Source organism: Eumetopias jubatus, unplaced genomic scaffold (genome assembly GCF_037043125.1).
Source record: "Eumetopias jubatus isolate StellerSeaLion01/CBP00866 unplaced genomic scaffold, mEumJub1_p1.0 scaffold_2, whole genome shotgun sequence".
Taxonomy (NCBI): domain Eukaryota; kingdom Metazoa; phylum Chordata; class Mammalia; order Carnivora; family Otariidae; genus Eumetopias; species Eumetopias jubatus.
In genome coordinates this window covers 145778122-145793456 of record NW_028274808.1, presented here as the reverse complement: position 1 = coordinate 145793456, position 15335 = coordinate 145778122, and the positions used below count along the sequence as shown (strand labels likewise).

Genomic DNA, 15335 nt, shown 5'->3' with positions numbered 1-15335 from the left:
CAATGACGAGTACACTAATTAGAGGTCACTATATTATTATGTCCTATCTTTTAGTTTCAGATTTGGCCTTTATTTAAACTATCCTTCTTCATTACTGTTTTTATTATTATTATTTTTTAATCTTTCTCCATTTTTTTTCTTTCTAGTTTATTCCCATGCCTGTACTCTATGGTGTGTTCCTGTATATGGGGGTAGCATCCCTTAATGGTGTGCAAGTAAGTCTTCCATAGCAATCTAAGTATAGTTGTGTTTTCTTCTAGTAGTAAGAGTAGTCCAGTAACAGATCTTTGATGAGAAGTGCTACTTATTAACTGCTGAATTTTTAAAATGTGTGTATGTACAGAAAACAAACTGGTGGTTGCCAGAGGGGAGGGAGGTGGGGGGATGGGTGAAATAGAGAAAGGGGATTAAGAGTGTACTTATCATGATGAACACTGAGTAGTATATAGAATTGTTGAATCATTACATTGTATACCGAAAAGAATATTGCACTATATGTTAGATAGGTAGGTAGGTAGGTAGGTAGGTAGATAGATGATAGATAAAATGCATTTGTTTCCGACTTTCTCTGCCATACAACTGCTTCTTATTTCTGACTTAATTAACAGAATTAATTTGTGCTAACAAATGTTACCATAGGTACCCATTCTTGAAATAAGCTGTTAAAGGTCATTTAACTGGGGAAGTGAGAGAGCTGTGACCTGTCTTCCTCCCTCCTCCCTTCCCTCCTTCCTTCTCTCTTTCCTTCCCTCCTTCCTTCCTTCATCTCAAGAAGGAAATTGAACCCTTTCGGTGTGCTCCTCAAGATACCATTTATCCATCTGCCTTTAAACCATACTAAGAATAGGCTATTATTTGATTCGCTTTTCACATGGCTGAGATAAATGAGCAAAAGTTTTGCATCAATAAAAGAATAAAGTCAATGCGGTTTAGTGCTACTTTTGTCCAAAACTTCAGCTATTCACAATTTGGGTAAAACTGGCCCCTTTAAAAAAAAAAAAAAAAAATCACTGGAGAAAACTCTGTAAGGGACTTTGTCTTTCAATTGAGGTTTAATTTAATTGGCACCGGGAGACTGGAAGTACTTCTGCTGCTTTCTGGCACCTTGTTAATTGTAGCCTTATTTAGCACTTACTAATGTTTTAATGGGAAAAGACTGCATGTTCTGTGAACATCATAAGAATTTATTTAAACCCCTTCATAATAGTCCTTGCTTTCATTTATTGAATTTAGATTAATTTGGTTTTAGAGTCAGATAGAGCTGGGCAGTTGGCCTGACCCCCCAAAACAGAAAAGCCTGTTTTATTTTTCCCTTTTTTAGGTCCCCTCTGGGTAGAGTTCTTCACCATTGGGATATTTGTCACAAAATACAAGATGGTCCTTCGTAGATTGGACTAGTTGAATGTGAATGGGAGTTTATTTGTGCCTATGAAACTTTTGGGCAAGTACCTGGCTTTGTAAATATTCTTTTTTCCCCTAAATGGAAAAATATGGAACTAATATGGCTCCCAAACTAATAGTTCTTCTTCTTTTTTTTTCTTTTTGCCCCTAATAGGTCAGTCTAGATCAGAAGTTTGATTTTTATATGTTCTAGGTGCTTAACTGATAGTTGGAGCTCAGTACATGTTTATTAAATTAAATAGAAGGCAAAGAATCAACAATTTCACAGTGATGGGGAAAAAAAATCTTTTGCTAAAGGCACAGCCCGTGGATTTCTCAAATTCTGCAGTGCTGTTGTCCCTCTTGCCTTTTCTCTTTACTTTTCTCTTGATTCTCCCTCTTTTGGGAGATTTGATTTAGCAAGAAATTTTGTAACCCAGTCTTTATAAACAGCAAGGTCCCCTCCAGTCAAAAGTAGGCGTAGGCAGAGAAAGTAAGTTTGTTACATAGGAAATAGCTTCCAAGAAGCTTGTCTGTGATAGTCTAGTTTATTTGCACACTTCCCCCTTTCCTCCAGAAAGAAAGTAGAGATATTATGTCAGAGTCTTACTACCTAATAATTGAATTCAGCAGCTATTTACTGAGTATCTTTCACTTGAGAGATCCTCTGGGAGGTACCTAAATATCATCCTTCTCACCATCATCCATGGCAACTCAACAGTTAATCTTTGAGACACAGCACCTGGCACATAGGTGCTCGGCGGCCCGTGTAGTACCTGTTTCTGTGCAACATTGTGATAGCCTCTCCTAGATTCCAATGTCTAGTTGTTGACACTCTGAAACTCACTATCATAGTCCTATGGCTTTTCTTTGAAAAGAATGGTAATGAATTGCTGAATGTTATTAGTTAAGTTATGCCATAGATAAATAATGTGGAATTTATGAAAATACCAGTGCATTCCCATTTTCAAGTTGGAAACTTCCTTTATATCCTTGAAACATCCCGAAATGTCTAAGATGCATAGTAGCATCTTTTCTTCTTTCAGGTAAGGTGACTGAGGCAGAGTAAGATACATGAGTTAGATGTCTTCCTTCATTACAAAAATAGTCACAAGATTCTCTCTCTGGAGACTCAGATAGTAAAAATAGAAAGTAAGAGATGAGCATCTAGAATTTATATTTGGCTTTGTGACTTTATTCTTTGGTGGCCACTTTGTCTCCTATATCTGCATAACATTCCTGCAAAGTAACAATATTGGAAGATTCCTATCATGTCTTACTGTGCTGGACTAAATTTCTGTATTCCCTGACCAGGGTCCTCTGAAAAGGACACTGCTTGCCTAAATTATAGAATATATAAATCACTAGTCGTTAGTTAGGCATTGTGGAAATGACTCTGTGTATCTGCTCTTGAAGTAATATGATGGTACCCTCATCTCCTTTCCTCCCCAGTTCATGGATCGTCTGAAGCTGCTGCTGATGCCCCTGAAGCACCAGCCAGACTTTATCTACCTGCGCCATGTCCCCCTGCGCAGGGTCCACCTGTTCACCTTCCTGCAGGTGCTGTGTCTAGCCCTGCTCTGGATCCTCAAGTCAACCGTGGCTGCTATCATCTTTCCAGTCATGGTAAGGATTCCTTTAATTGAACCTCCCCATGAAGTCATAGCAGTGTCATTTGTTATTATAATATAGAAGACACACATGTCTTTTCTGTGTGGTTCTCATTTTTTCCAGCTTTGGCCAAATAATTTTGATTTGATCAATTGTTATTTAAGGTTCCTATGTCTGTGGTCATCTATGCTGGACTTTAGTGTCAAACTCAGCTGAGTTCAGATACCAACACTGGTTTCTTCTGGTCGGGGAACCTCCATGAGCTGCCATGAACTTAGTAAAATGGGCATGGCTTTAGTACTGTCATTCTGAGCAACAATGATAAATATTAAGTATAGAGCACAATGCCTGACATCTAGTAGACACCAGTACACATGAGTTATTTTTAAAATATTGTACAATAGAATCAATCTAAATAATAAAGTACTTCACATTACAGTCCAGGTAATAAGAAAACAAGTGAATTTGAAGAAATGGAGTGAAAAGTGCAGTTTTTGAAGTTCTTGCTAAGTTTAAGGATAAGTCTGGGCTCTCAGTCCTTGCCATGATATGATGAGAAGCAAGGTAAAATAACTTAACATTGCACTTGGAAGTACAAGTGAAAGAAGGAGAAAAGGAAATGGTAGCCCTGCATTCGACTTTATCATTAATTTTATACTTTACTATAATTTTCCATTTCTTGCAAGAAAATGCACACGCGTATACTTGAAGCAAGTCACCAAGCTAGCCTCAGGTCTGATCTGTCTCTCCCACAACTTTGGAAACAGAATTCTCATACACAGACATATTTTATTTTTTTTTTATAAAAATCCTCTTACTCTTAGCCAGAGTTATTATTTTATCTCATGTGTATTTGTTGTTTGTAATTTTTTTTGCCATAAAATACTAGTGATACTTGTAGAGTCAAATTTTTTTCATGATGGTCCCTTATATCCGCCCCCGCTTTTTTTTTCTTAAACTCTGTTAGCTTACTGGAAAACACAATGAGTATGAGAAATGACTCCCATTTGCCTGTTGGTATAGTCTACCTATTAGTTTTGCTAAAGACAGGAAAAACAAAGTTACACCTGGATAAATTTGAACTAGTCCAGTAAATCACTTACTGCTTGTGCTTAATAATAATAAAAAATGCATTCCCTTTATAACTTTATTTTTTATCTTTCTAGAGCTTTTATTTGATCACCAAACAATAATGTGTATCAGTAGGGCAGATGTTGTTAATTTCTCTAGGAGATGAAGAAACGGACCTATAGAGAGCATGATGTGGATAAACATAACTGTTTAATCTGAGACAGAGTCATGATTCTCATATATCCTAGTGTGTACTAATTTTACTCTTTTTTTTAGATTTTATTTATTTATTTATTGAGAGAGAATGATAGAGAGAGAGCATGAGAGGGAGGAAGGTCAGAGGGAGAAGCAGACTCCCTGCTGAGCAGGGAGCCCGATGCGGGACTTGATCCTGGGACTCCAGGATCATGACCTGAGCCGAAGGCAGTCGCTTAACCAACTGAGCCACCCAGGCACCCTACTAATTTTACTCTTGAGCAAAGGCATCTTTAATGTACCTTTAGAAGTTACTGTTCAAGGGCAACTCATAGCATCAAAGATATATATTTTAAGAATACTGATTTTAGAGGCAGACAGCTGGGGCCCTTGTATTTTTTCCTTACCTGGCTTTGTGATCTTGGATGACTTACTTATGTCTCTAGGCCTCAGTTTCCTCAGTTGTAAGATGGAGATCATAATATTGACTTTTTGACTTTGTGGTGGGAATAAATGAGAAAATCCTGCCTAAGAGTTTAGCACAGCCTCTGACACACTGTAAGTTTTCTGGTCATAGTAGTGATTAAAGTTGCCCCATAGATTAAATGATCTGAGCATACTCAAGGACTGCTTCACTATTAGTACTTTGAAGATGTTGTAGTATACTGTACATTGTACAGATTTTCTTGATTTTCAAAAACTTGTGTAATGTTTTAATTTTGAATAATTAGAAATCAAATGCAGGCTGTTTCTTCCCTTTAAACTTTCAGTCATTTTATTGAAAATCTGACATGGAAGAAAATGGTTTAAAAACTAATCCTTTCGTGGGTGCCTGGGTGGCTCAGTCGTTAAGCGTCTGCCTTCAGCTCAGGTCATGATCCCAGGGCCCTGGGATCAAGCCCCGCATCGGGCTCCCTGCTCAGCCAGAGACCTGCTTCTCCCTCTCCCACTCCCCCTGCTTGTGTTCCCTCTCTCACTGTCCCTCTCTGTCTGTCAAATAAATAAATAAAATCTTAAAAAAAAATAATCCTTTTGTGTTGACATTCTAAGTGAACATGATCATACATTTCAGTGAAGAAAGTAAGTTTTACTGAAGACTTTTATGACGCAACTTTCCCCATAAAGAAAATGTCTGTGGTCCAGGTAATATAAATCCATATAAGCAAGATGAGTTCTATCATATTCTAGCCTTATGCAAGCTAGGTTTCTACTGCCTTTGATAGAGTAGTATCAATGCTCACCATGACTTCATCTGACATGGTTTCTTTTATACTTTCTATATTTATCCTTTTAGATCTTGGCACTTGTAGCTGTCAGAAAAGGCATGGACTACCTCTTCTCCCAACATGACCTCAGCTTCCTCGATGATGTCATTCCAGAAAAGGACAAGAAAAAGAAGGAAGATGAGAAGAAAAAGAAAAAGAAGAAAGGAAGTCTGGACAGTGACAATGATGATGTAAGGAACTTTCCAAAATTCCAAAGTAAAGCTAAAGAGATAAATGTGAAAAAAATATATATGTGAAATATATATATTATATACATATAATCCTTTATGTGAGATATGGCTGAGTTCCAAGAATGTTCACATGGCTGGGTTACATGTCATTCTTCACTTTCCTTTGCCCTTTATTTTCTTTCCTTAGTTTTTTATATTTTCTGAAGTCTTTCTGTAGCCATTAATATACTAATAGCGATAAAAATGACTTCCAAAAGAAGCCCACCACATCTAAAGAACTCCAGTCTCCCATCTCATAGATAAAAAGGAAACTTGCTTCATAATGCTATAAAATGTATTTGTTTCGCTATTGATGATCCAGGATTTAAATATGAGCTAATAACTCAGTTATATGTAATTTCAAGACTGATGTGGACTAATACCTATGACCTCACCTCCGGTGATCTATGTATCCACTTGAGTAGGCTCTCAACCACAGTTCTCTTCTCTTGTACTTATCCTCACATTGAACTTTGACATGATTTAAGATGATCTCTCTGTAACCCTTCAATGAAAAGGAAAGGGAATTGGAGCTTAGGGTCTTTATACATAATTTGTAGTAGGCAGTTTTGTAGTCCAGATGATCCTCCTGCAATTGAGTGATTAAGTTGAGAAATAAAATTGTTGCCCATTTTTGTTTTTCTTTAGGAGACCATTTCACAGGTGCTCCAGTAGGGGTCTGTAATCAGTACTAGGAGAACAGCTGGGATTATTTCACACACACACACGCATGCACGCACGCACATGCGCACGCACACACGCACAATTTATCCCAGTAGCCTTTTGAAAGGACTACCAAAATGACATTTTCTGTGTGAAGATTTGTTGTGGATTTTACACAGCACAGTATCCACATTCTAATTGCATCCCTGGTATACAGCTCTAAAGTGGGGATATTGTTAAGTTTTGGTGTCTCCTCTGTACTATGTCATCTTGAGTGATCATGCATACACGTCCTTACTTGCCATAACAGCTCTTTACAGTATATGTTTTTGTTCCTATTTTACAGGAGAAAATGTAGCCTGAAAAATGTAAAGTCATTTTTCTAAGTGTACACAGCCAATAGTGGCAAAGCCAAAACTCTAGTCCAGGCCTGTCTGGTTATTTCCAGCTGGTCAGGCTGTCTGATTGTATTCTTTGTGGAGAATTTAGAAATAGTGCAGTGAAGGAAGGCAACAGACAAAATTGGATTTCAGATAAATTGATCCAATAAAAAGAGGCTAAATATATGAAGCACATTTAGCTAAAGAGAAAAGAGTCCGAGGGAGCTTTTGTGACTGTCATCATCCATCTTCAATGAGAACAGGTGTATAGATTTTCTGTTTCCAGTGATGACGGAAAAAGAAATTGTGTTTAAATTGCAGTACAGATTAGGGTGCAGTGTTAAAAAGAATGATATGTTTACACATTGATTAGAAATCAAAATTTGAAATTAATTTCTAGACCACTCAAGACAAAAAAGAAAAAAGGAATGCCTGAAATACTGACATAATTGAAGTAATATTTCATCTTGAATTTTCAAAACAAGTATGCCAGTTGATGTACATGGACACCAAACTTAAAATTTATCACATATTACTAATATATGAACTGATATTATAGAATCCTCATCTCTAATAGTTTTTAAGAAAAAAATAATAAAATACCAACTTTTGAGATGTTTTAAGTTTGTGTTCTCTGGTGTCAAAAGTTGGATCAGATGAGCTTCTGAGAAGTCCTTCAAATTCTTTATTTCAATTTTCAATAAATCATATTTTATTTAAACAACTCTATTATTTTATTAATGGTATTTACCGTTTCCAGCTCTGTATTTCCAACAGTTTTCTTGAAGATAATGTGTGATACTTGTTTCTTTTCTTTTCCTCTTTCTCTTCTTCCCCCAGCCCTCGCCAAAAAACAAGCTTGTGTATTTGTCTTAGTGAACTCAACCAGGCAATTTAGAATACATATGTGTAATAAGTTCTCTGTGTTGAGCTCATTATTTAGGGGCTCTCCTAGCATTCACCTGGTAATCAGGGGTGCTGGGGTCCATTGATAAAGAGAGCTACACAGGGGCATGGCAGCTACAAAACTTTTATGCACAGATGTATTGAAAATTATGGCTTGGCAGTATTTTGAACCACTCAATCATTTTTGGATCTGGCTGGTAGGCTATGGTTAAGGATCAGCTTCCCACCTGTTCATCTATAAATGCTATTATTTGGAGAAACGTGTGAAATACTGTGATTAAAACTTGTCCTTCTTGACATTCTCATAAAGTCCGTGCCTGTGGCATCTTTTTTTTTTGGTCAATTTAAGTGCAGTATCTTAGTCTTTTAAAATCATACTGTGGCCTATTACCCTCTTCAGATTCACCTTAAAAGAATTTTCAATGTATATAGTAGTCTGTATGTTAAGGTTTATTTTTTCTTTATTTTCTTTGACCTCTGGTTCTTCCCCCCTCCCCCCCATCTTTCTGCTAAAGGGCATCTCTTTGGTACTTTCAGTTAAGGAATGGATTTGATCTTTTCGGTCCAAACATAGACTTGTATTCAATATAATGAATTCCATAAAAAAGGAAGGGGTTAATCCTGTGAAAATATGTTATAGTTTTGGCTTTGGTGACCTGTTTTTTCAAACAGCCCCGTGAATAGCTTCCTGATTTTATCATTTTATTTTGGTTATGATTCTCTGCTTACCTGACAATCATAGGTACCTTCCTTTTGTTTATTTTCTCATGTTTTGCTAAGCTTTCAGATATTTTTGGTATAAACAAATTTAAATGAACCTTTAACTCTAAAGTAGTTTTGATGGAGTATTGGGGGGGGTTATTTTCAACTATACATCGAGGGCTCCTTGATAGTGAATGTTAGTCTTCTACCTGTCTTGGAAGGGAAGTCTTGGACATGGAATCAGAAAGCATAAATGAAACAAGAATTTCAAGACCATGTTCTAGTTGAGGGAGTTTACTAAATTTAATCTTTCACGTTGAGATTATTTACTTTACCCTACAACAAAGCCATAAGTATTTGTGGATTGGGAATCTAGCTTATGGAAAGCTTTACAGTTGTTTTAATTTACAGTGATCTCTCTTTGGTGTGGTTCTAGTTTTAATTGACTTTATCCCATTAACTCAGAAGAGAGGAAAACAAACATGAGAAAAATTGTGTAGAATTTGAAAAGTTAGCAAGTAAAAATGATTATGTCAAAGTCTTTTCTCCTTAGACAATGTAAGTGCTAATATGATAGGCTTGATCAGTACTGGGAGAGAGGGAGGGCTGTATAGTAAAAACTTTCTAAAAATTGTTGTAAATTTCTTTCACAGTCTGATTGCCCATACTCAGAAAAAGTTCCAAGTATTAAAATTCCAATGGACATCATGGAACAGCAACCTTTCCTAAGTGATAGCAAACCTTCCGACAGTGAGTAGAACTAACCTCTTGTGTGTCTGCTCAAATATGATTTGCACTTGCAGAGAAGAAACTTTAGAATTATCATTTACATTAACTTTCCCTCTATTTTCTGTTTTTCTATGTGAAGATTCACACTTACTTACTATAAAACTTCAGTTTTACATTCCTTGAGCTTCATTCTCTTTCCTTTTATCCATAACCTATTAAGTTTTTGTTTGGTAGTCTTTTCTCTGATCCACACATCATCACCAGTTTCTTTCAATTGCTAAACTCATAGCTGTATTTTTAATTGATTTTTCATTTTTTTTCCGCTGGTATTTAGAATTGCAGCCTGTAGTACTACATCACTGTCTGTTACTGTTTGTCTTCCTTAGGCTTTAGCCAATGACCAAATGAGCTCAGAGAGAAATTGCATCTAAATCATCAGTGAATCAATTGTTCATACTGAGCATTTGGAATAATTGTTATTTTCAATTAAATTAGTGATCATAAAATATTAATACAATTTTTTAGGTATTACTTATAAGATATATGCCGTTTCTTCCTAATTTCCTTATTCCTTTTCTGCTATTTCAAAAACACCTTTTTAACTGGACTGGTCTTTTGGGGTAATAGGTTGGTGGCTAAGGTGTAATGATTTCTGACACATCATCTTTTCTTCTGTAATTGGGGTAACAGGCCACTTGAAAAAGGGGACAACCGCTCTAGTAACATTAGTGAATATCTCAAGCTTTTCCAATAGCAAGTAGCAATTGCTTCCAAACTACTTTCACTTTGGGGTGTCATTTGAAGAAAATATCTTCTTTTAGATCCAGATGCACTTCAAAGTCTACTGACCTATTAAGGGGGAAAAAGACAGTTGAGACACTTTTATTTCCATTTGACAATGCCACTTTGACTTCAGTAAGAGGTTACCAAGAGAAGTTTGGAATGAATGACTATTTATGAAAAATGGGTATATTAGTTTTCTGTTGCTATGGAACAAATTACCACAGAATTTAGCAACTTAAAACAACAAACAAGTACTTCCTTATAACATTCCCGACATTCAGGAATGTAGGAACAGAGGATTTAGGTGGTTCTGTCTCTGGGTCTCTCGTGAGATTGTAGACAAGCTTTTGGCTGGGGCCAAACTTGAAGACAACAGGAACTGGGATCTGCTTCTAAGTTCACGTGGAAGGCAGTTGGCAGGAAGTTTCAGTTCCCCGGCCCCTGGGCACCTCCGTGGGGCTGCCCATCATATAGTTGCCTGCCCCCAGTGCCAGTGAGAATGGAGAGAGAAACCAAGACAGAAACTGCAGTCTTTTATCACTGAATCTCAGAAGTGACGTGCCATCACTTTTGCCATGTTCTGTTGGTCCCACACAGACCAACCCTGGTACAAAATGGGGAGGAATTACACGAGGACATGAATACCGGGAGGCTCAGGGCACAGCAGGGGTCACCTTGGAGGCTGGCTGCCACACTGGGTTTAGAGAACAGTCTCGCTTTGGTGTCCAGTCCGTAACCTATAACTTGTAACTGAGGCTAATTTCTTTTCAGTCCTATCGGCAGGATTTGGTTAATATTCCTTTTCTGAATTCAAACTCCTCAAACCATATCCTGGCTTCAGTTTTCATTTTATTAATGCCAGAGCATTAATAGCAAAATGAAACTGTGAAAGGGACACAGCACATATGTCTTCTGTTGGCATCATGACCTGTTACAGCCTTTCTAGGTAGTTTAAAGGCTGCTTCAAAAATAAAAAATAAAGCACCACCAGCTAGAATTCATGGAAATAGTTTATGTCAAATCAATTATTTAGTGCTAGTTGTTACTCATTCTCTCAAAAACCCATTAGAGGGATACATGGAAAATTGATAGGATATTAGAAATTTACTTAAGCAAAATATCTTTGGTCATTCTAACTGAAATCTTTTCTAATGTCATATTAATCTTTTATAAGCCATGAAAGAACAAAATTAATAGTAGAGGTGCCTGATAATTAAGTTCCTCACAATCTTTTTCTCCCCCATGAATAACAGCAGGACAAAACTGTGGATGCTGAAGATGAAAGGAAATCCAAGGGCAAGGCTTAAGACATTAAGTAGATGCTCTAAAATTGATTGGCCTCCTACCCCTTCATGGAAGAAAACAACAGTGGTCCATCCCAGAATACCTAGGGGAAATGAAACTAACAGATTTTTATCTTGGTCACCTAACTTAGTTTCTTAGCTCAATACTATGTCTCTTGAAATTGTCTAGGGGTACCTGGGTGGCTCAGTTCGTTGAGCATCTGACTTGATTTTGGTTCAGGTCATGATTTCAGGGTCATGAGATCAAGCCCAGCTCCTCACTCAGCGTGGTGTCTGCTTGTCTTTCTCCCTCTGCTCCTTCCTCTGCTTGCGCATACTCTCCCTCTCTCACTCTCTCTTTCTCTCTCAAATAAATAAATAAAATCTTAAAAAAAAAAGAAAAAAGAAATTGTCTAAATTCGCCACTCTCTTTCCAATTATAATGCATCAATTTTTACAAAGATTTTTATTTTTACTCTAATTTTATACGTTACTGAAGGGTACTGTTCATGATTTAAAGAAATTTTTCTTTTCCAGGAGAAAGATCACCAACATTCCTTGAACGCCACACATCATGCTGATAAAATTCCTTTCCTTCAGTCACTCGGTATGCCAAGGTAAAGGACAACTCCATGTTTTATGTTGTTCTGTGGGATGATTACCCCACAGAAATGTAGTCCATGGCGGATTATTGGCAGAACGCCTTGTTTTCCTTCCTGTCTACAAACTATCTTGAATCAATTACCCAATCCCCAAACCTTACCCCAGGTTTTATGTAGAAAGTATTCTAAGAGACCTGCTATACTTAGAAGTAATGGACACATTCAGTATCGTTAAGGTAAAGCCCAGGATCAATGTTTGCTTTTATCATTTCCATATCATCTCTGATTTAAGGGATAACCGCTGTTTTCTGGCAGCTCACCAGTAGTTTCTTTCCCTAATCTTAACACGGCTCTAGACATTTCAGATCTTCCTCGATTTTCCAAAAAGCAAAATCTTGGGACATTTTCTTCATGTAGGTCTATTTGTCCTTTGATTTCTGACAGTATCACCCACCTGTCAGTCCTCTTTCTTGATTTTTGTGATTTTTGTTTTTAATCTAAGTGTGAAGGTTTATGAAATTTTCTACTTGAATCTCTTGACTCTTTTGTACCTTCAGCCCATTTAAAAAAATGTTTGTTTTGGGGGTACCTGGGTGGCTCAGTCGGCTAAGCGCCTGCCTTCGGCTCAGGTCATGATGTCAGGGTCCTGGGATCGAGCCCCACGTCAGGCTCCCTGCTCGGCGGCAAGTCTGCTTCTCCCGCCCATTCCCCCTGCTTGTCTTCCCTTTCTCGCTGTGTCTCTCTCTGTCAAAATAAAATAAAATCTTTAAAACAATAAAAAAAATGTTTTTAATAAGGAGAGAGTAGGTAAGTAAAGAGAACAGAGAACATGTTCAGCTTCTGCACAATGCACATACATTTGACAGATGATAAAGGGAATCCGATTTACTTACTATTTCTTTTTTCTTCTTTTTTCTCTAGTCCTCCTAGAACTCCAGTAAAAGTTGTGCCTCACATTAGGATAGAACTTGAGCCTGAAGACAATGATTATTTCTGGAGGAGCAAGGGAACAGAAACTACATTGTAACCTGTTTGTCTTTCTTCAAATGGACAGTTTTTGTTGTTAATGTTCTTGGGTTTTGTCTAGTTGTTTATTTTTTTAATTCTTGTTTTGTTTTGGTTTTTGGTCCTTGGCCAAATAATCTAGCACTCACTCTGCTTCTCTCTTGCATAGGTAGAATCAAGACAGTAGTGCACCGTTCCTTAAAAACATCTGAAGAATCCCCTCTTCTTTTTTTTTTTTTTCAGATGTGTCCTCTGACATCCAAATTCCTTTGTCACTCAAGACACGCACAGACCCTGTGCTTTCCCTTTATTGAGCAGAGGGCAAAAGTATTAAGGCTTTTGTAACACCTTTGATTAAAACATTGAAGGAACTTACAACTTTAGCTTTGGAGCTGCGCTTACAGCTTGTGTGTCCGTCGGGCAGAAGAACCCGGGGCCCCCAGGCAGAGCCCCCCCTTGCTTATAGAGCTCTCCAGGACTGGAAAAAGTGCTGCTATGCTAATTTGCTCTTGCTTGTAAGCCCTCATCTTAGAGTTATCAGAAGAAGAAAAACTCAAGGTACTTTACTCCCTGTAGAGAAACTATTGCCATCATTGTAGCAAGTGCTAGAATATCCCTTTTTCCTATGCAACTTTTTTTAACCCTTTAATGAACTTATCTGTTGAGTACATTGAAGAATATTTTCTTCGTAGATTTTGTTGTTTAAATTATGGGGCCTAACCTGCAACTCATTTTTTGTCAATTTTTTAAACTTTTTTTTAATTACTGTAAAGAAAATGAATTTTTTCCTGCAGCAGGAAACATAGTTTTGAGTAGTTCTACCTCTTATTTGTAGCTGCCAGGCTTTCTGTAAAAATTGTATTGTATATAATGTGATTTTTACACACACATACACACACACAAATACACAACCTCTAAGGTAAGCCAGAGGGCTGGATCAGATTAAAAACACCATGTTTCTAAGCATCCATTTTTCCCTTTCTTTAAAAGAAACTTACTGTGCTATGAAGAGATTGAGGGAGAAGGGAGAAGCTCCTGTGTAATGGGAATAACTGATGTCTTGATAATAGTAATATCCAGGCATAGATGCTGATTGTATTGCCATGTCGATGTCCTATACAGTATTGTTACACATTGTTTTCATTTTGAAATATTTGTTTGTGTACATACTCTGTGTGTGGCTGGTGCACATATGTGCAAAGTTGGAAAGAGACAGAGTGAAGGTAGGCGATGGGCAAAGTTATCCAGCCTCTTGTGTCAGTTTCCATAAAACCCAAACCACATAGGAAAAATCCATCAGAGGTCTAAGAGACTGACTGTTATACAAATGAAGGTAAATGTATTTTATTGCCGGATACCATCATGGATCCAAGAGCTCGTATTTACAATACAAAGTCCATAGGAATATTAATAGACAATTTACTTATCTATACAGTGTTTATGGGAATGCAGATAGATCTGCAGAGGTGTGTACATATATACACACACACATCCACACGTACATTTTAGCAATGCTCACACATGTTTTTAGGATGGAAAGGCAATTATTCCTTATGATTGGGACATCTAGAATATATATATATGTGTGTGTGTGTGTGTGTACATGTATTTCAAGGTACCATATTGAAATTTAGAAAAAAGAAAATTAGGCCTTTATTAACCAAATTTAGCATGTAATTTAAATGTAATGTTTTAAATAGACTGCATTATGTATTGTGAATCTGCATTAAAAATAACATTTTAAATATTGAATTCATAATTTTGGATTCATAGAACCATATTTGTGATCTATCTAAACTAAATATATCTAACTAGGAAGAGTACCAGAAGCAGGATGAAACCATGTATTTTGGTTTCATAATATGCACTTAGTGACTCCCACTCATTCTTACGTTAATTAAGTTATAATTCTGTCCTCTTAAAATTTTGATTATAAAAACTTTATTACCCTGAATTAGTTGTTACTTTTATAGTATCTGATAATCTTAAAAGTTTAAACTTTATACAAGTTAGACATAAATGACCTGCAATTTTTTCATTAAAAGAAGCAGCAAATTACATAGTATTTGTTAAAAGCTTACATGCCAAGTTCTGGCATCACATTTGTATTTAGAGCTCTCCTTAAAATGATTATACTATCTAGTTTTTTCATTACTCTAATATGAAACTATAAGAAGCTTTTTCTTTACCAAGGGAAGCATCAATAAAATGTCTAAGAGTCACACATAATAAGTTTAGCCTAACGTATGATCTTATTAAATTAAAGACACTTTTTGTTCACTTTTATGAAGGCCCTGGATGTAACACTTTATTTTTCTGATCATGAATCAAGTATTTGAGGATTTGTGCCTCTCTCCATCTCTTTCAAAGAACTCCTGAAGCAACTTAACTCAATATTTCAGCCTTTGAGTAGATCTGAAGACTATCTGCACCTCCACTTATGATCCATATTCTGTGACCAAAGGTTGAAATTCATGAAATGAATGCAGAACAGTACCTTCCGTTTGCTAAAAGTAACAGTTCATATCAA

General features: G+C 36.7%; 1 protein-coding gene across 2 annotated transcripts in view; it reads left to right on the top strand.

Annotated features, from left to right (window-relative positions):
* Positions 1-12941, top strand: part of SLC4A4 (solute carrier family 4 member 4) — a 290745-nt gene extending 277804 nt beyond the window's left edge. For both annotated transcript variants that reach the window (XM_088020772.1, XM_088020764.1), the window contains 5 exons: positions 147-215; positions 2833-3006; positions 5552-5713; positions 11736-11815; positions 12722-12941. In XM_088020772.1, the coding sequence (XP_087876898.1) occupies positions 147-215; positions 2833-3006; positions 5552-5713; positions 11736-11815; positions 12722-12827 (591 nt within the window). In that variant the 3' untranslated portion in view covers positions 12828-12941. The remainder of the gene's footprint in view (positions 1-146; positions 216-2832; positions 3007-5551; positions 5714-11735; positions 11816-12721) is intronic.
* Positions 12942-15335: the final 2394 nt, after the last annotated feature.